The following is a 27,292-nucleotide window of genomic DNA, read 5'->3' as shown; positions in this document are numbered from 1 at the left end:
ATCCTGGATACACATCATTAATAATTAACTCTTTATGTGCCATGGTGGAAACCCCCTGTGTGCCACGTTATTCTGAGACACGAAGATAGTCATGCTTTGAGAAAGAATTCTGTTTTTCCAATCTGTATAACTTCTACAAATTTCTGTTAAGCTGGACGTAATAGTGAGCAAAGTTAAAGAGGAATGCCAAACTTTGCTTCCATATACAATGTATATCAATTCTATTTTCAATTTTTCTTTTGAATTACCAGTTGCTACATTACTGTAAAGGAATGACTTTTGCACATAAAATAGTGACAGAAACTTAAAGTGTACATGCAGAATCTAGTTGGGAACACCGCTTGATAGTCATTCACCACATAGAATGCAAGCCGTATGTGAGAGGAACAAAAGCGCAAGAAACGCTTTGATTGTACCGCGGGATTAGCGATATATCGATCGGTTTTGGCGGGTTTGTTTGTTGAGCAGAATATGCGAAGTTGGCACGCCGTCGACTGAGTCGGACATGCGAACATGGCACATAAAGAGTTAAAGGAATGGTACAGTATTGGTGGAGATGAGAATTGGACTTTTAACTTTTGGTGAGATACCAAGAAAACACTATGAAATAGTACAGAGCATGCCAGTTTAAGAGGAATTCAAAGTTTATTTGATGAAAATCGGGTTTGGAATGACTGAAACATCCAAAAACAGTAAAACAAAGTGATCATAATAAAGTGTGGGTCCCACACTTTATCAGAATCGCTCTTTTTGGATATCTCAGCCATTTCAAAACCAATTTTCATCAAATAAACGTTGAATTTCTCATAGAATTACATGCTCTTTCATGTTTCAGAAGAGGTTTCTCATTATCTCACCACAAATGTTAGAAACCTGAAATTAGGTCTCAACCAAAACTATACGATCCCTTTAAGTCCAGATCTCCACCAATAACTAATCACGTGATCCTTTTACCAATATGAACCTTTCCTGGAATATTATCAAAACTCTATCATGTCTTTCAAGTATTCCCAGCAGAGAAAATGACAAGAACAAGAACAACAACAGACATTAGAAAAAAAAAAGATTGGTAGAGTGGAATGTAACATTTCAAAAAGTGCATAAACTCTCTTTTTTTTTAATGGAAAAGATTTTTTTTTTAATGTTTGGATTAGAACAGCCATGTAGTTGGGATGTCAATTTATCATGTTTTTATGAGATCCACTGTACTTTCCGTGTTATGCACTAGCCCCTGATTCCTATATCTGAGCTGAAAACTTTTGTGGCTTTGCATTATACTCTTTACTTTTCAAATCAATTAATGTAATGTTACTAAAGAAAAAAAGAGAAGTGTGCATCCAACCATTTCAGCCTTGAATGAATGTTTGAAGCTCATTAATAATAGTGATATTGAATAATGATAAAAAACGAAAGTGTGATAGGAATTCGAAACTAGATTCCCATCAAACAGCTATTTCAAAAGTAGTCATTCCTCCAGATCATTGAGCATTTGTTGACTTTCTTCCTCACTGCTGCTTGACTAGTGGACCCAGACAGTCTGTCTTTCAGTCCCATCCATTTATCTTCAAGTGGGTCATTGATCCAGACAATTACTTTATAAGGTACAATCGTAGTATCTCCAAGCCTCTCATAATCCAAGTCAATGATGGTGAGAAACCATCGAGGTATTGATTTTAGATATTTTGCCTCACTAAGAAAGTTTAGTCTTGTATATCATCAGAAGCAGTGAGCTAAGTTATTGTTTGTGCTATGAATCAGTCATTAACAAATAAATTCACATTGATTTAAAATTTGTAAACAGTTCTTCTCATAATTTTATAACATATCAACCAAAACAGATGCTTCTGGAATCTGAATCCACTATGAAATTGCTAGAAAAAGCTATTTTTTGCCAAAAGAAGAATGATGTAGCCTGGAGGTTTCAATATTTTTGGTCTGGTTCTCAGACTAACTTTGGAATACAAGTCTTCCATGCTTGGATAACTCTGGCCCAAATACAGATCAATTTTTCTCCAACTGCTGTCAGGCTGGTCTCACTTCCCCTTTCTTTCATCCTGTCTGAATAAAAGAAACTGAAGAATACGCATCTTTAGACTCGTGCATGGGCCATGTACAGTAACATGCTACTATGCTAGTAGTGTTGAATATAGGATGTGCTTTAGCCATTTCATGTGATCAGTACAACTGGCTTTATAATGACTATACTCAGTGCCTATGTCAAGCACTAACTTCTTGTGAGTGAAACCGTCTGGACTGACTGAAAACTAATAGCATCAAAACCTGGAAGACAAACCATTTTGTGGAGTCAGATTACATGGATGCAACCTACATGTGGTATAGGAAAAATATGCTATAGGATTGAACCTCAAGAGCTGCTTAATTCTCTGAACATACAAGGATAAGCTTAATAGGAACCAGAAATGCAGGAATCCGCCTCCAGAATGTCCAAGTGTAACCGACAAGAACCCCGCTGGTGAGCAACTTTTAGCTGCACTTTTTACTTCTGATTGATCAAGGTGTCTTGACTATTTTAAAATGACATGCTGTGAGTACATGTAGCACTTGAGTTGATGTTCATTCTGTTCTGTTTCAGCAGTCATAAATTGTTATAAAGCACCCACTCATGTACGCAGTGAATCGCACTTGAGGATGTTCATTTTCTCATAGTGTTTTAAAGGGATGATATATAGTTTTGGTTGAGATGGGGCTTCAGGTTTCTAAATTTTTTTGTGAGATAATGATAAACTTTTTGTGAAGTATTATAGAGCACACAATTCTAAGAGGAATTAAAAGTTGATTTGATGGAAATTGGTTTTCAAATGGCATCAGCAATATCCAAAAACAGAGGTCCTAATAAAAGGTGGACCCACCTTTTATTAGGACCACTTTGTTTTATGATATCTCAGCCATTTCAAAACAGATTTTTATCAAATAAACTTTGAATTCGTCTTAGAATTGTATGCTCTGTAATATTTTTAAAGACATTTCTCATTTTCTGGCAAAAAGTTAAAATCTGAATCCATAATATCAACCAAAACTATATCATCCCTTAAATTAGCTTAAAGAAAGCATATAGGTATCTGGCATACTTGGATTGATTCACGTGGAGTTGAAGATTACTCATTGACATTTCATGAGGTTCCTCTTTTAACAAAAGCTACTGTTTCATGTATGTCATTGATAATCTTATTTCATATGTGCATTATATACTCGTAGACCGGATGATGGCTTAAATTACTGAACATGCACAAAAGTTAACAATTTTTTATTTTTTATTTTTATTTTTTTTTTTTTTTGGGGGGGGAAGGGAATATCAAAATGTTCAATTTTCACATGTGAAATAAAAACAACTGAGATGATTGAAGTTCATTTAAATTTGCTCAGAACAAAACACATAAGTAAATGATAATGATAGTTATGCAGACACATCAAATTTATAATAGCATGACATACTCCCTAGATAAAGACCAATAACAACTATAGGCTTACATTGTGCTTGTATTAGTACAACATAGACTAAAGTCATCAAGTACTGGGAGAACTTTACTGCATCAATTATTGATTTCTCATTAAATTGGCAACTCTGAATTCCACTGCATATTTTGTAGTCTAGAAATATTTGAATGAGCTGGTTGAATTAATTCAGCTTGCACAAAATAAGAAAGAAATATGAACAAATTTCAGCACCAACCCATTCGACAGAGATTTAGGAACTTCAATCTTCTAAAGTGTTCTGCCACTTCAAGAATTAGTTATAGATTCAGCATTTTTAAAAGTTTTGTTGTAATAAATCTGCAGCAAAAAAAAATGGTGTATTCCTAAAATAGGATTTTAAACATGACAAAGAAATCTTTCTTCTCTTATGAGATATCAGGAGTTGATGAAAATTATGAAAAAGAAATGTATGTTTGTTATCATACGCCTTATTTGATGAATCCTCAATTCTGATTGGTCAAAGTAGCAGCCATGGAAACCACTAGCTGTGTGCCAGGCAGTATAGTCAAAATTGATTAATGACTAGGTAATCCATATAGTTCTACTTCCATGTACAATACATGTTTGCGTTTTAAATGCACTGAGCTGTCCCACCCTAGATCTAGTTTCATTATACAAGGTATGTACGAGTATGATATATGTATGCCATTATAAGCGGCGCGTAGGTATAGTAATCTTGTGCCTATATCTATTTTTGTGCATTGTGAAATTATACTGTATGTAATTTCTCTGACAGGTACCATGTAGCACAAAAACTTCACTTCTATATGCCGTAATTGAGCACAAATGTTGTAAATTCAAGTGGGATGCAGTATATAAAACAAATATTGACTGCCCCTCAAAGCGGTCTATTTTCTTATCATTTTATTGTTATCAGTTTTTATCATAACCATTGTTTTCATTACTATTTTGCATGTTGTTGTTATTTCAAGTAGTAGAAGTAGTAGAAGAAGTACTGTCATTGTATGATTATCACTCTAGCTGCTACAACCAGTGTGTTCATATGATTCAAAGCCACCTATGCAAGTCCCCCTGATCCTCCAGAAGGCTCCCTGAAAATGCCAATTACATCTCATCTTAAGATTTTAAAAAAAATATCTGTGATTCATGAATCAGTTTTGCCCATTAAAGTGCATGTAATGCAAGTACAATCTCCTTTTTTGAAATCTGAAAACCGCATGAGTGCTGGCAGCCCTGATAATGCAATTAACACACTTGTCAGTCACTCATTCTTCAAGGCGGCCTTCAAAATAATGTAGTTTGCAAAGTCTAGAGGTTAAAGGTACAGTAACAATTGTATACACACAAACACTCACACACACACACATGTACACAATGATAATAATACACACACCAAAGATGACAATTTGACATATGTGGCACTGGCAGTATTGGAACGGCTAAAAGCTCGCTCTCAGCTTTTACAGCGAGAGAAAACAAGAAGGAACTAAAAATGAGATACAGTGTACATGCCAATATCACACCAGCAAAGTACATTTTGGCCAGGGTCCAGGGTTAGCTCATGGCCTTTTGCATGAGATTTAACACTATTGTGAAGGCCTTATTTGCATAAAGTTTCACTCATGAAGGCCATTATTTCATGCAGATACCCTTTGATCTTAACATGAGTATACTGCATACTGTTTGATACTTAATCAGAATTTCTTTCTGGACTATATCTCACAATGTATGGAGGAGGGAGAGGGGCTGGTACTGTACTTGTGTGAATGACCCTGTAAACCCATTTCCAGCCTGGTTGCAAACACATCTGCGTCCTGCACGAACATGCAAGTGGGAAATGGTATACAGACAAAACTCATGTTACCATACATTTTCAATTCAATACATTTACCATAATTTGAAAGAATTGAAAAGTTTCATGTGTTTTCATCAAATAATGATGTTATTGGTCACATCCACATATAAAAAAAAATGGCTGCAGTCTTGATGTCATCGGTCAGCGCATGTCTTAAAAACAAACAAACAAACAAACACATGTTTTAGTTGATTTTTTTTCAGGCACTGCAGAATGTTGTGGGGGGGGGGGGGCTGTGGTCCATCAAGGGGTCAATATCACCCCCCCCCCCTTTCCTGAGCCCATGTTTTGCAGCTATACATCCCACACACACACACACACACACACACACACACATCATGAAAAGATAAGGGAAAAAAAGATATATGAATGTAATGAGAGGTGAATGAAATGAATCTAATTAATAAGTATTATTTTGTGAAAATATATTAAATTCTCACATTGCTTGATTTTCTTTTAAATCTAATTTTGACTGATACCTCATACAACTCTAATTGTTTGAATCTTACTGCATACACAGTGTTGAATTGCACTATAATGACAGGTTACCACAGACATTTCCAGGGCTGTAGACTTGTAAAAAGGAAGTGCATGTTAGTTTTCTAGGTACTGGTCTCCAAGTAAACATACATGACTTCCTGTCTATAATCCACCTAACAAGAGATATAGCACAAGATTGAATCTTCATTTGTGACCGCCCAGCTCAAAACCCACAAAAAGTAGGCCAAAATAAATTTCCATTTTGTACATTGTTTAAAAGAGTAAGGTCTAAACTTTGAAATTGTATATAACTTTGCTTAATTAGACCATCCTAAGTCATTTAGAAAGTAATTGAAACAAAAAAGAAAGAGTTAGGAGGCCTGCTCAGTTTCATCAGAAAGGAAGAACTTTTATGATTCAAAGATAAGGGTCAGTCATGCATGCTGTACAGAAGTATCAATGGAAAAAAACAAAATATGGTTCAGATAAGACAGCTACAGTAATACATGTATCTTGATTTCAATTTTGTTTTAAGCTGCCAAATTTTGACAGTGGGTAGACAAAAGATAATGCCCTCAGGTATTAAAGACCAGCTTTGTACATTTGAGTTGGTCAACCCAACTGGGCGATCACATTTAACCCGTTTAGGATGGACTGGTTTTGCTACAACACGCATTTCCTATATAAGGCATCTGCCCGAGTATACTCTGGACTCGTCCTCAACGGGTTTAAAGGAATATATTCTTCCTTGTGTTCAAATTTGCTCTTTAAAAAGTGAAATCTTACAAAATGGGAGAGTAGATATGTCATTAAAGTCAGGTAAGACATTAAAAAGTTGCCAAATGTAACAATTTCTTGCACCTTACATATTTTTACCAAATCACATACAAATCAAATTTTACAACTACTTGTACGTCACAAATTTTGTTGACACAAGAATATCCTAGGATGTCATACTTGACGATGATTTACTCTCACTCTCCACTCCGAAAACAGAGCTACTGAATATTCATGACGCCCTCAGTCCTCTTCCTGAACCATGACCTCCCTCAATCCGGATTGGCTTATTGAATCTCTCCACTTCCTTTACCTTGACCTCCTGTGAACCCTTGACTTCCTGAAGTGAAGATTTCCTCCTTGGACTTTGTTTGGTGAATTCAAGGATGAAATATATGGGGAAGAAGAACGTTGTATTGTTTTTCTTGCTCACTATGCAAATAGTGTATTACATCAATGCTGCACACTGGCCACCAGTCCGACAGTCCCTGACCAGTAAATATCACTGCCGTACCAGTAACTTTTCAGGAATGGACCAGTAGAAAATGGAAAAGCTGGGTACCTACTGGTCAGGCAGACAGGTCAGACCAGTAGAAAAAAAATGGGTTAGTGTGCAGCCCTGATTTAATTTTAATCTCCTATCTTCACAGGGATATGTCTGAGACACACAAGTACATTATAAGTCCTTAGCATAAATAGTGTATTTTCATATTCACTTGTTAGGTCACTCCAGTGTTTGAACAGTAAAGTATATTCCACAGTAGAGGTCGTACAAAGTTAAAAGCACTATTATTATAGCAGTTCTTTTGTTCAATTTTAAAAGTTCAGTTTATTCTCTCTGAATGGACACATATTATGTACATATTTTTTTTTTACCTTGTAGGAGTTTATATAAAACATTTTATAGAAAAGAAGAGCATTATGTTTAATTGTTCTATGTGGTTTAGGATTAATATTGCCATTTTATGAAGACAAGTCATTTATGCACATTTCAGAACATTCTTCTATTTTTCTCTTATCTGTTCTCCATTACCTCAGTAAATGTCATTTGTAGGCTTTTTACTTGTCTCTCTATTTTTCTTTTTTTTTATTTGACTTGATAATGGGATTTTCCCTTTATGACCGTGAGTCCAAAGGTAGTATTCTGGAACACACAAAGCTTTGTATGCTCTAACACAATAGCCACAGTCACACTGGCAAAACTACAAGAACAGGGCATTCAGACGCAAAAAATTTATACTAGAACGGTATAGCTATACCAAAACGGTATAGCTGTACGATGAATTTATATGTCTGAACGCTGACTAACGAAATGACGTATAACGAAACGACGTATAGCGAAACGACGGTCAGAGCATCGTTTCGAACTAGAAGTCGATAACGAATCAGCATTCCGTGTGCGTCTGAACGTATGGCGACCATAGAAAGGTATAACTAGGCGGGGCTTAATGGGAGCGCGCACGAAAGGATGACCCCACAGCTGTCACTCATGACTATATGTGACCGTGCACCTCAAAACGAACATAAAGTCGCACACATTGATTTTGCGTGAGGACTGAAAATAAGTGAAATGGGTCAACCTAGCCGAACTTGACTTTTTCATATTTTCTGAAAGAGCGGGTCTTCTTTTACATTATGCTAAAATTTGGTATCATAAAACGGGCAGGAAGGTGTGTTTTTTAGCAATTTATCTCGAACATTTTTGGTAGAATAGTGTGATTAGGTTTGTCTTTAGAATCCCTTTTTCATTTCTAAAATAACTTGTCCACACTCTTCGCTTTCAACTCTAATAACTTTTGAAAGGATAGTGCTCCTGCTTTGAAAGTTGGCATTAATTATGGACAGAATGTGTTAATGAGGCATGCTTAATTTCAGTTGAATCTGATAATCCCTTCATTGTTGTTACTCTGGTGGTTTACTTCCTGTTTTTTGTCCCATTCATCGAACAGCCAGCACGGTTTTGGTAAAGATTATGCGTTTGAATAGACACTGCACTTCAGAGCCTCTTTTCTCAGTTCACACTTTTCCTGAGTTTGTGCTTTCTTTCCAGTATTTAGATAGGTTAGGAGAGTCCATTTGATTTGAGTTATACATCATTTTAAAGCTTAAAGTCTGCTCTTTCAGAATATGGTCTTAACTAAAAATTCATGTCTGGCGACTTTTTGTTTGTTTTGAGGTGCAGGGTCACATATAAGAGCATGCGCAGTGGGAAACTGCACATCTATACGACGATTCCCAGAACGATCGAAATTAGTGTCTGAATGGTCTGTCGGCTATACGATGATTCTTTATATGTCGTTTTGTTATCGAGTTTTGGTATAAAATGGCATGCGTCTGAATAGGGGGGGGGGGGGGAGTTTGCTCATCCATTCACACTGGTGGCCAGACTTCTGGAAGTTTTCGTTCCCTATAAGTTCTTGAAGTTTTGGTCAGTGGTGCACATATGCAACGAAGAATGAAGCTGGCAATGTCTGACAGCTTTGGACAAACAAGAATTGGACTGGTCATTATTATAAGAAAACTTTGTGAGGCTTTAGCTACATGCCTTCAGACTGCACAACTTTTAGAGGCCTGAGCTAGAAGACTTGGAGATGACACAGCCCTTAACTTTTGATATGCTGTTTCCATTGTAAAGGGCTTTTTACACTTGTAAATTTTTGCTTAGTCCCGTACCAACGGTGGGGCTAAGGGGGGACCTTAGCCCCACCGTTGGTACGGGACTGTCCTTAGCCCACTTTCTGTTTACACTTGTTTTTGCCAAAGTGGGCTCGCCCCACCGATAATCCCGTACTATCTGGCCCTGCAAAATAGCAGGGTTAGCAAGTGAGTGTAAACAGAACGAAAAAATAATCTTGGGCTAAGCGACGGAGATGAAGTCCGACCCTCACTGACCAATCAGAAACGAAGTAATCAAGTGCTGCCGGTGCATGCGTGTACGTGTACAGTACACAGCGTAATCATGAATATTCATGTGGTTTGGAAAGTACCGGACTAAGAAATACGAGTGTAAAAAGGTCAATTTTCTCCTTAGCCCCGGACAAGAGCTTAGTACGGGACTAATTGGCGAGTGTAAAAAGCTGAAAAAATTGGTACGGGACTAACGATAGTCCTGGGTCAGAGAAAATACGGGGTTAAGAAACACAAGTGTAAAAAGGGCTTAGGAGGCTTGAGCTGGAAGATTTGGAGATGACACAGCCCTTAACTTTTTATATGCTGTTTCTATTGTAAGTCCTTGGTGTCGCCATGTGTCAGCTCAGTTTTTTTTTTTTTGCCCTTTTCCCCTTTTTTGTATTTTTTTGTTTCATTCATGCAATGTGTTTTGTTTCACACTGCATCTCTCCCACCAGCATTCGACACATGACTTGTCCTTCGTGGAGCAGTTTCAATCACAGTGACATTTTAGATCGTTGTGAAATTCGATTCATCAATTCATTGTTGTGATTCACTGAGGCGTGACTTCTGTTTATTGGAGGCTCGGCAAAGATTTGGAGAACTTTGGAATTTGGAAGAGAAAAAAAAGAGAATCATATTATGTTCCTTTAAAGTTTGATTCATCAATTGTTAACTGTGCTGTCTAGCTGCTCTGTCTGGTACAGTCATAGTTCCCAGACAAAGAATACAATGTGAACAGACTCTTGGCCGGGAACTTGATGTGTGTTCCTCGTCTGAATGCACTCATCAGACTGTGCGTGTGATAGCATGGCATATCTGAGCACTAGCTCTCTTTTTAAGTGTCATATCCTGGTTTTGTTTCCTTTTCTTAACCCGCCCCCCCCCCTTCCCTTTCCAACTCGATAGACTCATTGTAGATGACCTTTGCTATTAGGAATGAGTAGAGACGGATACCAGATCCGTGTATCATCACTGACTGTTGCCCCAATGTGACTGTGCAAAACTGTATCACTTAATTGGCTATAGACATGCAGTTATATCGGAAAGAGACATTGAAGTGGAAACCTGATCGCGGTTCTTGTGAAGGGAGGAAGCTAGTCTATACCCACTCGTTTGTGGATATTGTATGGATGTACAGTCCTGTGCGACTTGAAGATTAGTGTGCAGGGCCTCGTGTGAAAGTGTAAGTGCTTGTTTGTGATAATTAACCCATTGAGGACGGACTGATTTTGCTACCACATGCATTTACTATAGACACTTGCCCGAATATACTCGGGACTCGTCCTCAACGGGTTAACAGTATCTCACGAGAGAACAATAAGCACATTATGTACCGAGAGGAAGCGAAGATTTCCTGTGTTTAAAACTGTCGTTCAGGCCAATTAACACTTGGTGGAGACGGTTGCCATAGTGATATCCAGGATCCGCTGTGAAAGGAAAAGTGACTGAAGACTTACAGTATAGCGATACTTCTGCATTAAGGAGTTTACAAAGGAATTTCACATACAAGAATGGAAATGTGAGTATCATGTATAGGGTCCTACTTTTCCAATATGGCATTCATTAATTAAAGAATAATCATTTCAAAGAGTGTGATTGTTGGCATGAAAGAATCTGGTCATTTCCGAGAAATATGAGTGTTTCCTATTTTGAATTGTAGATAGATTAAAGGAGCAGTCACTCACAAGATAGACTTGTTTTGAAATTACAGCTTGGTACAATGTAGCTTTCTAAAGTAAAAGTGATGAGTAAAGTTGAAGAATGACTATATGTACATGAATTCGTCACATGTGATTTAGGAATACTCAATTATGATAATGATATGTCAAAGCTTCATATACACTGGTATTTGGAAAACATGTAAAGAAGTAAAATGCACACTTTTTGTTTTTTCAACACACTGCAGTGAGTGCCATAGACAATTCACAAAAGTTTCATACTATGAAAAAGGCAGTTGGTGCCTATTCACGTTTCATGCCAGGAATGTTTCCAGTTTTACTGTAAATAATGGATCTTGCCAGCACATCTATCTGACAGCAATCAATTAATATGATGTTCATGAAAACCTGCCAATATTTGAGTATGATAATAGGAAATGTCCGTTACTGTGTTTGTGGCAAAAACAATTAAAGGACAAGTTCACCTTCATAAACATAAGGATTGAGAGAATGCAGCAATATTAGTAGAACACATCAGTGAAAGTTTGAGGAAAATTGGACAATCGATGCAAAAGTTATGAATTTTTCAAATTTTTGTGTTGGAACCGCTGTATGAGGAGACTACTATAGCTTAAGAGTCATATGCGTACAACAGTATAAAGAAAATATAAAGAAAATTTAACATATTTTCACTTTTTTCGCATAATAAAAGAGCACTTGACTTGCCTCTTTCTAAGGGCAGGGGGAATAATATTACCCATAACATATGTCGGTAACGAGTCAAGGGAATGTGTATTTTTTTCAAAAGATGAAATTTTGTGAAAATCTCTTTACATTTTCCTTATATTGTTGTACGCATGTGACATCTAAGTTATTCATACACTGCAGTAGTCTTCTCATCCAGCGGGTACTGCAAAAAAACTTCAAAAATTCATAACTTTTGAACGGATTGTTTGATTTTCCTCAAACTTTCAATGATGTGTTCTACTAACATTGTTGCATTCTCTCAATCCTTATGTTTATGAAGGTGAACTTGTCCTTTAATGAAATGGATGTCTCACTGCCATTTCATTTTGTCCATGATGGTGTGAAATGTGTTTGCTTTGGTGCACAGAACGTCGTAAACATAGCATTACATGGGCATGCTTGCAGTTACTGTTGAGAGTTGTTGTAATTATTTCTTCAACTTTGCTAATGAATCTTGCCATTTTTTTTTTTTTTTTTTACATGGAGTGGACAAGCTGTATTCCATGCACAGTTACAGACTCCATTGTTAACCCGTTGAGGACGAGTCCCGAGTACAGTCGGGCAGATGTCTATGGGAATTGCGTGTTGTAGCAAAATCAAACCGTCCTCAACGGGTTAAGATCTATTGCATCGTTAGTGCCAACTGTTTTTTCTGGATCCTGTGGCTCTAGATATAAGCTTCGTATATATAGGGCCTAAATTGTTTTGCCGCCCATTCATACCAGCTTTAGTCATTGGAGTGGAATTCAGTCTGCATACATTGGCTTATAATTGCTAGGTCAGGTAAACCTTTATATTTAGGTTTGCATTGAGCTTTAGTGTACTGTGGGGGTGGGGTGGGGGGGGGGCATAAATCTCAGCAATGGAAGCCCCATGCCAGATGTGTCTGGTGTGCCAATACAATTAAATGCATTGATATGTTGAATGTTTTGGGGTACACTGTAGGCCTACACAGCATAGGATGAATCATCCGTGGCATGCTAGTATAGATATACCAGTTGCTAAGTGATGATCCATCCAGCAAAAGTCCTGTCACCCTTTTCTCCTCAAATCTCCTTTCCTCGACTGTTTGTACATCCCTTTTAAACCTGTTTCCTTTTCAAACCTGTTACCCTTATCTCCCTCTTACCCTTAGCTCCCTCTCTCAGCCCCATCTACCTTTCATATTTCCTTCTTTGTTCCTTTCCCTAGCTATCTTCCTCTTTTGCTCCTAATCTCTCCCTTTTCTCTCACCCCACCTCCTTTTAATCCTTTTACTCTACCTCTCTTCATGCTTATCTCTTATATATACCAGTCCTCCTTCCCTTCTGCTAGGAATTCACTTCCTCATCTACCCCTCTCCTAAACTTCCTCCTCCCTCTTTCCTTCCTTCTCCCCCCCCCCCCCCACCTCTAGATCTCCCCCCCCCCCTTTGCAATGTTGTTATCATTTTGTGAAATTTGCTGATAAAAATAGTTATGATATACACGCTATGTTTGTGAGTGGTGGAACTGTCATAACGCTATATCTGTAGTCCTTGCCCAGAGATATATCTACTGCAAAAACTGATGGAAGGGAGTATTCTGTGTAATATATGTTCTACAGTTTCCAGCTGTTACACCTGTGTTGCAGAAGGTTATGACATAGACAGGTAGACCCATTAAATATTTCACAGCAAGTCTGGAATGTCCAGAGATCATATCCCAACTGAATTCCATCATCGTCATAACAAGGGGAGATGATAAAGCGAGGGAGCCATTTGTGTGCAGCCGAACATCGTTCAGGCCGCGGAAAGTCGATTTCAGGGCAACGTAAAGACCATGTGCACACCTGGGAAATATACACATGGAGAATGTGTATTGCAGCTATGCTGAAATATTAATATCCTCAAGGGCAATCTAGACTTGGAAAGGTTTAAAAAAAGGATGTAAAACAAAAACAGTATTCCAAGACAGGGCCATTTCGCACAGGTAGTGTGAAAATATTGACATTAGAAAACTCACAACCCTTGCAGTAAAAAGTGCTGGACACCTGTGCCAAAAGCAACCAAGAAAGCTGCCACTGAATATGAAAGCCTGCTCTCTGATAATTGCAGTAAGGACCCATGAGCAAAAACAATAAGATGTTTTTCTTCTTCTCTATACTGTATATATCCATTCAATATTTGTATGCTCAATGCCCCCACCCCCCCCCCCCATGAATACTCATGACTGTCACATGTATGCAAATGGCTTCTAGCCAGTTTTAGACTACTGCATGGCATCCATATTAACCCAATGAAGACTAGTCATGGGTATTGGGCTAGGGTTAATGGGAAATGCATGTTATTAGAAAATCATTATGTCTTCAATGTTCCATATCACTGAATTTAATGGGAACGCAAACCCAAAGAGCAATGTGGATTGAGTAAAAGCACTAACATTAATTAGTAGAACACACTAGTGAAAGTTTGAGGAAAATTGGACAATCGATGCAAAAGTTATGAATTTTTTAAGTTTTGATGATGGAACCGCTGGATGAGGAGACTACTAGAGGTTATGACATATGAGTGGACAAGAATATATAGAAAATATAAAAGAATTTCACAAAAATTTACTTTTCTAGCAAAATGAAAGAGTACTTTACTAACGGCTTTCAGAAAGCAGGGGGAATAATTGCTACCCCTAACATATGTCAGTATCAAGTTGATGGAATGTGTAATTTGATGAAAAATTAATTTCTATTGAATTCCCTTTATATTTTCTTTATATTGTAGTCTACTCATACGTCATAACCTCTAGAAGTCTCCTTGAACAGCAGTTCCAACACCAAAAATTCATAACTTTTGCATCGATTGTCCAATTTTCCTCAAACTTTTAACTGATGTGTTCTGCTAATGTTACTGCTTTCTATCAATCCACATTGCTCTTTGAGTTTGCGTTCCCTTCAATGCAGAACCAAAACTGTGGATTCATGCAGCAGTGACTGTGTTAGACTTTCTTGATTCTTGTTCTCCCAAGTTTTTTTAAGAGACTCTTTCCAAGTATAGTTTTAATTGATCATGGACCTACTACACATGAGTTGATTCTGCTTCTGCTGTTGCATTGAGAACTATACTTGACCCATAAAATATGGTTCAAGAGGTGGAGCTTGTAGCTGTAACTTTCATTTCTTGCCGTTAATCATGGCATGCGCATATAAACTGATTGTGAGACATACTCTCACATGTCATACATATGAAGAATTACCTGCTTGATTGGCAATTAGGCATGGAGTTTGCATGTAGAGGTATCATTTGTAATCTAAAGGGATGGTACAGTTTCATTTGAGATGGGATTTCAGGTTTACAACTTTTTTATGATGATTTTTTGAGATGATGAGAAACATTTTATGAAATATAAGAGGGCATATAATTCTAGGAGGAATTCAAAGTTTATTTGATGAAAATTGATTTTGAAATGGCTGATATATCCAAAATAAAGCAATTGTGTCCCACCTTTTATTAGATCCTTTTTTTACACTTTGTTTTGGATATCTTAGCCATTTCAAGGTAAAAGTAAACTTTGCATTCCTCTGAAAATTGTTCCCTTTTTATCATTTCATAAAGTTGTTTCTTAGTGCCTCACAAAAAAAAAATGAAAAACTAAATCCTCACCTCAACCAATAATATACCCTCCCTTTAATATCAGTCAGCAAGAAGATCAGTGTCTAAAAACACTGAGACATGCACATTCAGAATCAAGATTATTAACAGGTTATCCATTGCAAGTGTGAAACTTCTTCCATCTCATAGCAAAAAAAAAGATAAAAAATCTTTATGGTGATACTGCATTATCCATTATGTACATTTTAATGGAAGGAATGTGGGGTTTTCATGTTTCGGTTTTCAGGGGAAAGTGAATGGTAAAGAAAGTAATTTGTTTTCTTGTTTTCACTACTCAGTTGCTTCCAGACTTTCAAAACCTGTTAGATTTACATCAATGTGCTTAGAAACATCCATATTAAGCGCTATATAAGTGTTATTTATTGTTATTATTGTTATTATTATTATTATTAGTAGTAGTAGTATGATCATCATTATTATTATTATCATTTTTATTATTATTATTATTATTATTACTATTATTATTATTATTATTATCATTATTATTATTACTATCATTATCAATGCAAAGGAAAGTCATCTTCACATGTGATCGCAGAACAATATTCCTACCAATGGCTCTTTTTTTTTCACCAGAATTGGGCTTTAAAGTTGTACCAGCAACATTTTTCGATGGCTGTATGCATGAAAGGTCACAGATTCTAACCTGTTCATAGTAAAGTCTTCCAGTTGTAGTGTAAGTACACAGTCTTGGTGCATTGTCCAGAGATGCTGGGAGATATACTGTTGACCATTCCGAACACGTTAAATGCTTAAATCGTGGTCTGGGAGTTTCAGTGTATCCAGTTTGATTTATGGAGAAGTCAAGGTACGTTGAAACTTTCCTTTCATGTTTTCAAAGGCTCTGACCAGGTCACTATCAAGTGATTAATGTGTGTGATCGATATATAACTCTAAATAATGTGTAACATTAGATCGAAAGCATCGTAACGACAACTACAGAATCAGGTATGCCTGTAGTGTATGTATGCATGTACCAGGTTCGTTGTCCAGATAATGCCTTTATAGAGGGGTAATATAACATTTTGATATCCGTGTGAAATTTGAAGAGATTACATTCAAGGAAGTATTAATTGCCTTAAGGGGAAATGTAATTTCAAAGGTGCTGTTAGGTGTCATAATTGCCATGATACAGACAAATCAATATTAGTAACCTTACAATACACACAGACTGTGGTTAGTAACGATACATGGTTAGTAACGTTACACAATTTGACTGCTGTTATTTCTAACTTCTATAATGATTAGTTATACTTATTTCCATATTTCGATTAGTCATTGGACACAGCAGGAAAAAATGAAATATTATCATTCATAGAAACTATATACTCTCTGAAGATAGATAATTTTACTTTTTGGTTTAAATAGTAACGTTACATGACTACTGTCCGATGGTTGGGGAAGTGCACACATGTTTGCATTTCAAAGACATGTAAGTTGATCATATTACTTAATCTATCCATGAAAGCACTACTTCAGGCCTCTATGAATTCAATATTTGTGGCTAGAAAATGGCATTTAACTTGACTAGCTATCTTCTTTGCCATTATGGAGATTTTGCTGATGAAATTTAATCTGAAAGATTACTTGTTCAAAATTGGTGAATTCAATATCTAAAACTATCAAGATACCGGGAAAAATAGTTTTTCCTGAATTACAAGAATGTGTTCTTTCTAAAGTCAAACACAAAAATCAAGGGGAAAACCAAATGGAAATTTCATAGTCATGTCCCTCTAACTGCGGAGTCATGCCCTTATAAGAGAGTTACTATACTTATCATTATACATTATTTTGGCAAAATGCTGGCAATTCATAGTGACTGTACATTTCTTGATAGTGTATACTAGTTGCAACAATTTCCATTAAAAGATAAAATGTTTGTCATAACTTATAACATGATAGTGGCTTTATTCATTTTTAAAGAGCAGTATTTTGTAGTATATGAGGAATGTACATAGACCTGCACTAAGTGATGAAGGTTATGAAGAGTTTGTTCGCAAAAACCGATAAGTCCATTTTTGAAGATTTTGAAGTACGGTCTCTGTCATAAAGTACAAAATAATACCTTTTAAATGATATATTGGTCACTTGTATATAAAGGTACATTTTTGAAGTTATGGCCAAAAGAAGCAAACATTTTCTTATTATTCTTTTTATTTTTCTTGACCTTTAGTCGCAAATATCCCCATTTGCAAATATGGACTTATCGGTTTTTGCGAACAAACTCTTCTTATGTTCCCTACATTATGCACAATGTGCCAGAGTATCCATACCTGTTAATCCTCTTTGTGCTATGTGTTGGTTACCTGTCCATAGGTTTGGGCATTAGATTTGTGCATGTTTGACTAATTGGCACAGAATGAGTTAAATGAAAAGCTATATCCTGGTAGTTATAAAAATGAACAAAAAATAATAATCTCCCATCATTATTGGGTATATTAAATCAACAGTCTTTTGTATCGCACATTTCCGAGCAAGCTGATCAATGTACTTTACACACGGTATCATCATCTCAATGACAAGGTCAGAAAGAATAGTCCTACGTGGCTTTATGGGATGTTAGCCTTGTACAGAAAGTCAAGGATCATACGCCATGTGATCATTCTCCATTAGTATTATATCTCATCTGTTGGCATTCTCAGTACTGTTCCAGTAAGCTGCAGTGATAATAAGCATGCTGTACATGGGATTTACTCAGATCTGAACACCAAGGGTCTGTTCACACTGTCAAACTAATCCTCCAGTCATGCACATCATGAATGTGTAAAAAAAAAAAGACTTTTCCATATTCATTTGATCAAAAGTGACATACTGTAAAAGTGGAAATTTTCGCGGTGTTGAAATTTTCGCGCATTTCGCGCAACCAGAAACTAGCGCGAAAATAAAAGCCCGCAAATATTTTTGCGTACCATATGTTCCTGTGCGTGACATCTTGATTCCGCGGAATTAAAAACACGCGAAACTCTTCTGACCCGGCCAAGCGCGAAAAATTAGTCGCGCGAAAATATCCACTTTTACAGTAGCTCAAATCTTCCATATAGGCAAGGTAAGAGGCATGTTTGCATGCCTTCTGTTAGATGAGTCTTCACTTGTAAAATTAGGTAGTAATGATCATTTGTCTAAAATGAGAGAATGAGAGGAGATAAGGAGACAGACAAAAAAAGAGTGTATTGAAAGAAGAAGAGAATAGACATGGGGGGATATTAAAACAGAAATAGAGATAAAGAAACAAAGAAAAGGGCTTGGATTTAAATTGCTTTGTCGTATGTTCATCCCTGAGGTCAATATACATAGCAGCATTCAATTAGTTTCCAGCATGTAGCATTTGGCTGATGACATATATGCAATATAATCTAAGAAGACATGAAGAGTTCCTATATGAAAGGAACTTTAGTCCTGTTTTGTGCTAGTCTTGGAAAAAGGCACAGTAGTATTATTTATTTGTACCTGAATCTGCAGGGATCTTAATTCCATTTTGTTTAAGAAGGCTTTCAATATGTATTTTTGGTAATGACATGGTACCTTCATTCAATTGATTGGAGACAAGTCCACTCCTCTCTCTCAAATATTATTTTTTTGAACAGTAAAGTGCAGACTTCTTTTTGCAGGACAAATCTTGATACCTCCTCAGGCCATAGCTGAGTAGTTAACTCAGAAACAATAAATCACCCTTAAACCTTTCCTGCCAAAGTTTAAGAGCATTATCTATCTCGCAAAAGAGAGAGAAATGAAAAGGCCTTACTAAACTAAACCACACATAAAACAGAAATAAACTTAAGTGGTTACCCTCATATCAATTTCATGTTTCATTCGTGCTTTATTATAATGTGTCCGGTATTCTGCTCATAAATCGATTTTATGGAACATCTTAAAGGGCTCTTCACCTATTTTCTTTCAATAGCCATGAAGATTGATATTTGCCTCAAATTCTTCCAGTAACAAGTCATGGTCTGTCCTTTTTAATTCCAAAACAAAGGACAATTTGGTGAAATCTGTTGCATCTTTTCTCTATGTACTACTGTGTCATTTCACCTTGTTGTAGAGTTACTACCTGAAGAGGGCAGCAGATAGAAATAATCAAAACATCAACATTTAAAACTTTTTATTTATTTGTCAAGCACTCATACAATTCCACACCATCTTTTTTTTTAAATCAATCTTTCTCCATTCATTGATGACACACATACATAAATCAATACTGTATACAGGGCTCGGCAGTGATGGTGGCCAGGTGGCCCAGGGCCACTAGAATCAATTTCGGACCACCGAATTTAAAAAAAAAAAGAGTTATCATTTCTAGTGGCCCAGTCGGGCAACTAGTAAGATTCAAAATAGAATGTTATACTTGCTCATAGTTTGGGTCAATATATTTCTTTTTGAGACTAGCAGAATTTCAGATTAGATTCAAGAATTCACTGCCCAAAAACAGGCCACGAGAGAGGAATAAAAACAGTTAGTGTTAAGCTATGATTATGTTTGGGGAAAATGTCCCTTTTATTGAAGAGAAATGGATTCCTGTGTTGCATAGAAACGAACTGCATGTGTGAACACTCCCTAACTAGATGGTCATAGCAGTTTAGCCTGGCAAAGATGTAGGAAGTGTTTTTTATGATTGAGTGCCTTGTTACTTCCTCTTGTATTGCCAAAGAGATTTTTTTTATTATTCTCTACTTCCTTTTGGTTCTATGGAGATAATAACATTGGAAACCATGCTTTGATATTGGTTTCTGGCATGCAGATTTACCAATGAATAGTTTAGAATTAATCGCAGGGATTACATTCCGTTCTGCCCGTAAGCGCCGAGATTACATCAGAATCCAGCTGGACTACTGCGACCAATCCAATGTGAAATATTGCTGTGTCTTTTTTATATGTTTATGTGCGTGCGTTTGAGCCTGGCTGCTTAGCTACTATGTGTGAATAATCCCCCCCAAGCTCGAAGGAGACCAAGCTATCGGAATCTTTCTACCATCATAGACTCGCGGGAGACATCAATTGGCCGCAAGGCAATGTGATATCTCAAACAGGCTCGGGATGACTCTTTATCCGGTGTCTGTCCTACCATTTGAACGTTCGTGTTAGATGCCCCTTTTGCGTGGATGGAAAGCGGATAAGTTACATTCCAAGATCCTCATAGCCACCTGTCCACATGGCCACCCGTGACAAGCTTCCACCCCGTCGTCTCCTGTAAGTTGCCACTTTCCATTTTTGTGGGCGTGTCCACGGCAGAAGTATGAATCTTCTTGCAGTAAAACCGAGATAAGCTTGAAATATGTGTGTCATTATTTGAGCTTTCGTCATTCAGAGACTCCGCCGTAGTTGTATGCATGGTGACTGCCACAGACTTGTAGTAATGTGAATTTTGTCTTTCGAAGTATCGCCTCTGTCATTTTTTTTTTCATGTGCTCGGGATCATTTCAGATTTACTTCACATATAATCGGCTTAAGCTTCCTCCAAGGGGACTTAGACAGTACTGATAAAATGTCAATAGACTTGAACCCGGCATCTCGGAATAGAAAGCGAGTGGCTGTAACCACTGAGCTATAAAACTTCTTTTTTTGAAATTATGATTGCTGCATCCATTGCCAGCACCGCTATCACAATTATCAATCATGCTGCCGGCAGTGATGATCGAAATCTGACAATATTGCCGTCAATACTCTGGACATCATTTTTATGATCACCTCACTTTGGATAATCTAGTTTCCGTTTATTGTGATAATAGCCCTGCATGGGGAAATGGGCATATCTTGCTTCTGTCATCATTCCAATCATGCAGAAAAAAAAAAGATGCTGGATGCTTTCTGCCCCAATTGATGGGCTCCTTATCTCCTCTGTCACTTTCCATCTTCAATTATCCCGTTCATCCGGGAGAAAATAAGGCAACTTCTTGTCGCGTCTTGTCGGACGGCGAGGATGTTGGGATTGGGCCTGAAGAATATGCTCTGAGAGACAGCTTAATACCCTGTGGGATAAGATGGGATATCTGTTTACAAATCTCCACGCTTTAAAGTAACATGAATGATTTCAGGGTTTTTCCCATCACTTTCCACAATGTTCCCGCTGCACTCTGCTTACACTGAAAGTGAGTTTGCTTTACACTCCACTTAATCTCTCCCTCTCTCTCTCTCAATCTCTTCTCTTGATCTCTCTCTTTCGTTACAGCTTGATCCGCTCACAAAGGCCTGTAAAGGGATGGTATAGCATTGGCGGAGATGAAGATTGGGCTTTTAACCTTTTGCAAGATACCGATCAATTAACCATGTATGGGATATAATACAGAGCATACTATTTTAAAAGAAATTCAAGGTTTATTTGATGAAAATCGGGTTTGAAATGTGGGTGAGATATCCAAAAACGAAGTAAAACAAAGCGGTCCTAATGAAAGGTGGATACCACCTTATCACTTTGTTTTGGATATCGCTCAGCCATTTTATCAGGAGGTTTATCATTATCTAAAAAAAAAAAATCATCATCAAAAGACATTGGAAACGTGAAGCCCCACCTCAACCAAAACTGTAGCATCCCTTTAATTCTCCCTCGCTCCATTTCACTCTCTCCGTCTATTTCATTAAAGCTTGATTTGTCTTAAGCCCTTTCTATTTCTCCATCTGCCTACCTGTCTGTCTGTTTGTCTGTCTGTCTGTTTCTGTCTATGTCTGTCTTTGTCTGTGTGCACTCTTTGCTCTGTCTGCCTTTATTACGTGTTCCAATTTGATTGAGCATGGCCCGAGGTTCCCCAAGACATTATCCGGGAAGGAAACTTGAGTTAACATTCCTCATGTCGGCTCTCACAACATAGGGGAATCTTGGTAGGCACTTGTATAACAACTGCTAGCTGCCCCAAAGATCTGCTCAGCATACGTTGCTGAAAGTGCATCCTCAACTTTTCGTCAGGATTTTGATAGTTGAGAGTATCCTTGTAGCCAGAAGTGATGCTGGGTTCCCGATGTCGTGCGATCCACTACACACACCATGATTGGCAATTATAGTAGCTAACTATGGAATTTTTGTTAATGTCTAGATCTCAATTTGCGCCATTATCAAAATCATGATCTAAATCATGGAGGCATCACGGTGATCATACCAGGTCTATTATCAGATCTTATTACATCTTGAGATCGTTTGTTGCAATCGCATTGATCCTAGACAATTTTTAAATCACTCAAAACATTTTTTTTGCGATTACGATTTTGCGATTGCGACATAGCGATTACCACGGCTGACCTCAAAATCTGGTATGGTCGCTGCGATTACTCCTATATTCAGACCACGATTTCAATTACAGTGGCGCAAATCGTGATAGACATTAATGAAAATTCCACAAACAATTTATTTTGTGGCTGGTTGTGGCACGTGTAGCATATCGCACAACATTGGAAACCCAGCGTAACACAGAAGAGATAACTTCACTCGCTATATAATACCTCAGACCTCCCACACATACATTGTATTTAGGGGAGACTGCCTTGTAGTGATTATCATGGCTCATACACCGATGTCATGCAGACATATCCTCAAACTGGGTGTGTAACATTTCGCTTCATTTCATATTCTCAGACTGTATGTGCCAAGAATATTTACTCACTCAACTTGAGGTTGCCCTGCTTTATACACTTTGATGAACACTGGAGAGAAATAGTCTGATGATATTGTTATTGTTAAAATTTTTGCCATTTCCAGAGTCTTCCAGAACCCATAAAAGGAGGTTTGTCTTTTTGTTTGTTTGTTTGTTTGTCTGTCTGTTTGCTCATATGTTTGCTTGTTTTCTTGTTTGTTTGTGTGGTTTTTTTTTATGCCTCCACCAACGAAGTGGCCGGAGGCATTATTTTACTTACTTCTGTGTGGAATTATTTCCAATGAGCATGTAAGACCAGCATATCTTACTATATGCATGTGACTTCAGTGTTGAATGATTAAGTGATCGCATGTATTTAAAGCCGAGCATATTAAACTTATAGTAAATTCTCTACTAGATGATTATAAGTGCATTGGCTTAATAGGCCTATGCCTCATAGAAAAATGCAGAATTTTCATTTCAAAAGAATCCAAAGCTTGAGGGAGAGATATGCGGTGTCTGTGTGTTTATGATGTACTGTAAAAGTAGATTACTGAAATTTTTGCCTAGTGTTGAAGTTCTGGCACATTTTGCACAACCAGAAACTAGCACAAAAATAAAAGCATGCAAATACTATTGCTTGCTGTATGTTCCGGTAGTTATTGTCTTGATTCCACGGAATTACAAACACTCTTCTTGCCTGGCCAAGTGCGAAATATTTGTCGCATGAAAATATCCACCTTTACTGCATTCAACACTAATAGAAAGATATTGAAATTTATTGTTCACCCTTTAACCCTTTAAGGATGGACTGATTTTGCTACAATACACATTTCCTATAGACACCTGCCCAAGTATGCTCAGGACTCGTCCTCAACGGGTTAATCCCCTCAGTACTGCTCACTTGAAATTGTCATTGACGCTGGTATGAAGACAAATTGTCAATGATATTGACAGGGTTAAAGGATATGATGGGAGCTAGGGAAATAGAACCAGGGTACAGGATTGCGATTGAGGGCCAGGAAATCATTGTGGCAGGTGGAAATGAAAGGATAACAATTGTGGTGAAAGATATGAGAGATAAGATCTGCATGTGTTTCACATAAACCTGTAACCAGCGGAACTGCAGACATTACCTTTTGACGTTTCCTACAGCTGTTAGTAGATGAAAGCGTTACTGTTTTATATCATGCTTTGACACTTGTTACAGGGCATCCTACGTGTATACTGTGCATGCAATGCAGATGAGGCCACAATTTACATGCAAGAAAGGTTTAGTGTGTATACTTTTGAGTGTATATAGAGGAGATCATTAAGTTTTGAGAGGAAGACTTTAGTCTTATCAAGGACTATATTCCTCTTGAAATATGAGGCATGGAATTCAAGTTGAAAAGGAATCACCACCTTGAATATTGATGGACACTTGTCACAGTGCACACAGTGCACATATGAATATTTAAAGCAACACTATAGATGCGAGAGAGCGTATATATTACACTTTTACGTGTGCATGTGATCATTTGAGTTTTGAGAGTTAGGATTCGTTTTATCAAGGACTTTCCTTTAAGGATGTGAGGTAGAGAATTAAATTGTGAAGTATATGCACCTTGAGTAGTGGTGGATAAGTACTAAGAATGATGAATGCCGTTTTCTCCTCCTTGTTGATCTTGTATGCGAATTACACTTTAGACAAAAACTTCCAGAAAGTTTGTTGACAACTTCCATCCGTCACACAAATTATATAGTCGGCAAAGGAAGTCTGATGTCTTGGTTTTTGATGTTCAAGCTACCACGGGGTGATAGGTAACATCTGTCAACTCTAAGCAATATGCTGTTTTTCAATGGAGACTGACTTACTGCAGTTGACATGCATGTAGCGAATCCTCACAACTCAACATTTGTAGATTGTGCTGTTTTACCATCTACCATTGAAGAGCAATTGCATATAGAAGTCTCCTAAATACAAAGTATATTGAGAAGTCCTTTCCTTTCATTTGTCCTTTGACAATTTTTGAAGTTGGCTGAAATTCCCCCCCCCAAAAAAAAAAATAATAAAAAAATAAAATAAGTAATAATAATGATAATAACAATACGAGGATTTAAAGAAAGTAAGGTATCACTAGGTAATCTTTGAAGTCTATGATTTATATCTGGGGAGGTGTAGACAAAAGTCAAAGCATTTTACAAGAAACAAATTATTTTTTTTGAAGGTCCTCAAAAAGTCTCTGAATTTCAACCTTGCAACTTTTTATGAGCCCTAAAGAGTGAAGCCTGGTCTTATATGTCTGTATGAGAATCTGTCAGGATTGAGGTAATAATAACCAGTGGAATGGTATCTCTACTCTAGTACCTTTCTCAGAGATCCCTGTCTGTAGGAATACCATGGGTCCTTTCCAAAGTGGATGAGCATTTCAGGATTTGTTGGGGAAAGAGTTTTTAAAGGACTCTTGAGCGAGTGGATCCTAATTGAAGACAGTGGAACCACAGATGCATGTGTACTAGATTCTGAAATCCACATAGACTGAGCACTGTAGCCATTTGGTAACTGTTTGCAGTTGGTTGAAGAGAAAGAAAGGCCAACTACAAACCAAAGAAATGTATTTAACAGTAAGCAGCCAGTGATTCAGTGTGGGCAATGGTTTAGTTGAGTGAGGAAAAAGAGGTGAACAAAGGGTCAGACTAACGGACGCGGTAGCAGACAGGGTGTGGTGTGCTAGGCAGGGCGAGGCAGGGGAAGACAGGCAGACGGAATGCAGGATTGATGCGGATCGCCATGACTACGCCCTCTGGGAGGAAACAAAACATGGATGTACACTGGAGCAGTTGAGAGAGAGAGAGAAAGAGAGATGGGTCCCTTAAGTCATTGAGGATGGGCTGATTTTGTTGTAACGTACGTTTCCCATAGACACCTGCCAGAGTTTACTCCGGACTAGTCTTCAAAGGGTTAAAGATGAGCTTGACAAACACTGCATTCTCCCCCGGAAGAAGGATGAGGATCGAACACATTTGGATTAACCGCGACGGTATTCGCTTCCTCCTCTCGCGTCCAATTCATCACGTTCGTGAAGAGAAACCGGAGTCTGATGGGGGAAGGGTCCAATATTTGAACTCGGTGCCGGGAGAGGTGATCATCGCAACATTTAGGCAGGAAACGGAAGGCCTGTGGAACATCATCAATTAATTTCCTAATCCATCACACATATTGCACATTCTGAATACTAAACAAGGCTCTGCCCCCACCTACATTGTTTGGATAAACAACACCATTGAAAATGCAATGAAAAAAATGCAAGTTATCAAATTCTTTGTTTGTGAATACAAGCCAAATGTTTTATTGTGAAATATATCATAAGAAATATAGGATCATCCCGATTCCTACTATAGTTGAATCAAGAATTTGTCAGGCAAACATATCATGAAAGTTTATATTCAAGCATGCAGGAAAACACTTAGAAATGCAAGAAAAGTCACACCTCACAGTCATATTTTCAACCAAAAAAACAACAACAAGTGATGCAGATCATACAGTTTATACAATGTGATGCAAGCATGAAACAAATGTTCTGTGCTTGTACTATTAAATAATATCAGTAGATTTCAAAACAATCCAACCTATTTCTCTCTTTTTTCCCCCCTTTTAAAGGTTGAAGTTTGTCCTTTATCAGTATTACAGTGCATTATCTGTTTATGAAGCTAGATTTATGATGATGAGCCCAGCATAATCTGAGCTGCCGATTCCACACTGGATAGTACATTCCTCTGTGCAGATAAAGCTAACTTCACCGCAATCAGAAACAAGGCAGTGGATAACATGATTGAATTATTTCCCACAGAGGATTTTTCGCTGCTTCATCATCAGCGGCTTTGCAGTTTGTTCCTGCCTCGCACATGGGAGAGGTTTTGTAAAAAATGATGGAGAGTTTGTAGCAAAGGTATACACTGGAGCAGAGTTTATTGACACGTCTTTTCGTTATAATGTGTAGTCCTTTTTTTTTTCTTCTTTTTCTTGTTGCAACATATGGAGACATGCAGGCAGTATTTGAGTTTTAAAGACACCATCTGCAAAGACTCAGGAAGAAAAAAAAAATATTGACAAATTCTATACTTTGTACCTATGACCTACCACAGTTACATCCAAAAATGAAAGTTTTGTTTTTACCAGTATTCATATGTTTATATGTTTATTTTTTTGTGATTGTGTAGTTATCTGTAATATATACTGAAAGAAATATTTCTGTGATTGTTT

At 37.4% G+C, this 27,292-nt stretch overlaps 1 protein-coding gene across 3 annotated transcripts in view; it reads left to right on the top strand.

The window, feature by feature from the left end:
- Window positions 1–27,292, top strand: part of LOC139719286 (tumor protein p53-inducible protein 11-like) — a 137,191-nt gene that overhangs the window by 65,132 nt on the left and 44,767 nt on the right. The window contains exon 1 of one of the 3 annotated variants that reach the window (XM_071630709.1): window positions 2,146–2,473. The exons of 1 other annotated variant lie outside the window; for it this stretch is intronic. In XM_071630709.1, coding sequence (XP_071486810.1) covers window positions 2,421–2,473 — 53 coding nt within the window. In that variant the 5' untranslated portion in view covers window positions 2,146–2,420. Of the gene's footprint in view, window positions 1–2,145; window positions 2,474–10,952; window positions 10,980–27,292 lie in introns of those variants that run through there. One more of the 3 variants, XM_071630711.1, reaches the window with a different exon arrangement.

The sequence above is a fragment of the Diadema antillarum genome, unplaced genomic scaffold, assembly GCF_040938485.1.
Source record: "Diadema antillarum isolate AM-2024a unplaced genomic scaffold, OU_Dant_1.0 scf00000108, whole genome shotgun sequence".
NCBI classification, from domain to species: domain Eukaryota; kingdom Metazoa; phylum Echinodermata; class Echinoidea; order Diadematoida; family Diadematidae; genus Diadema; species Diadema antillarum.
Note: the sequence above shows the minus strand (reverse complement) of the source record. Positions and strands in the feature narration are given on the sequence as shown.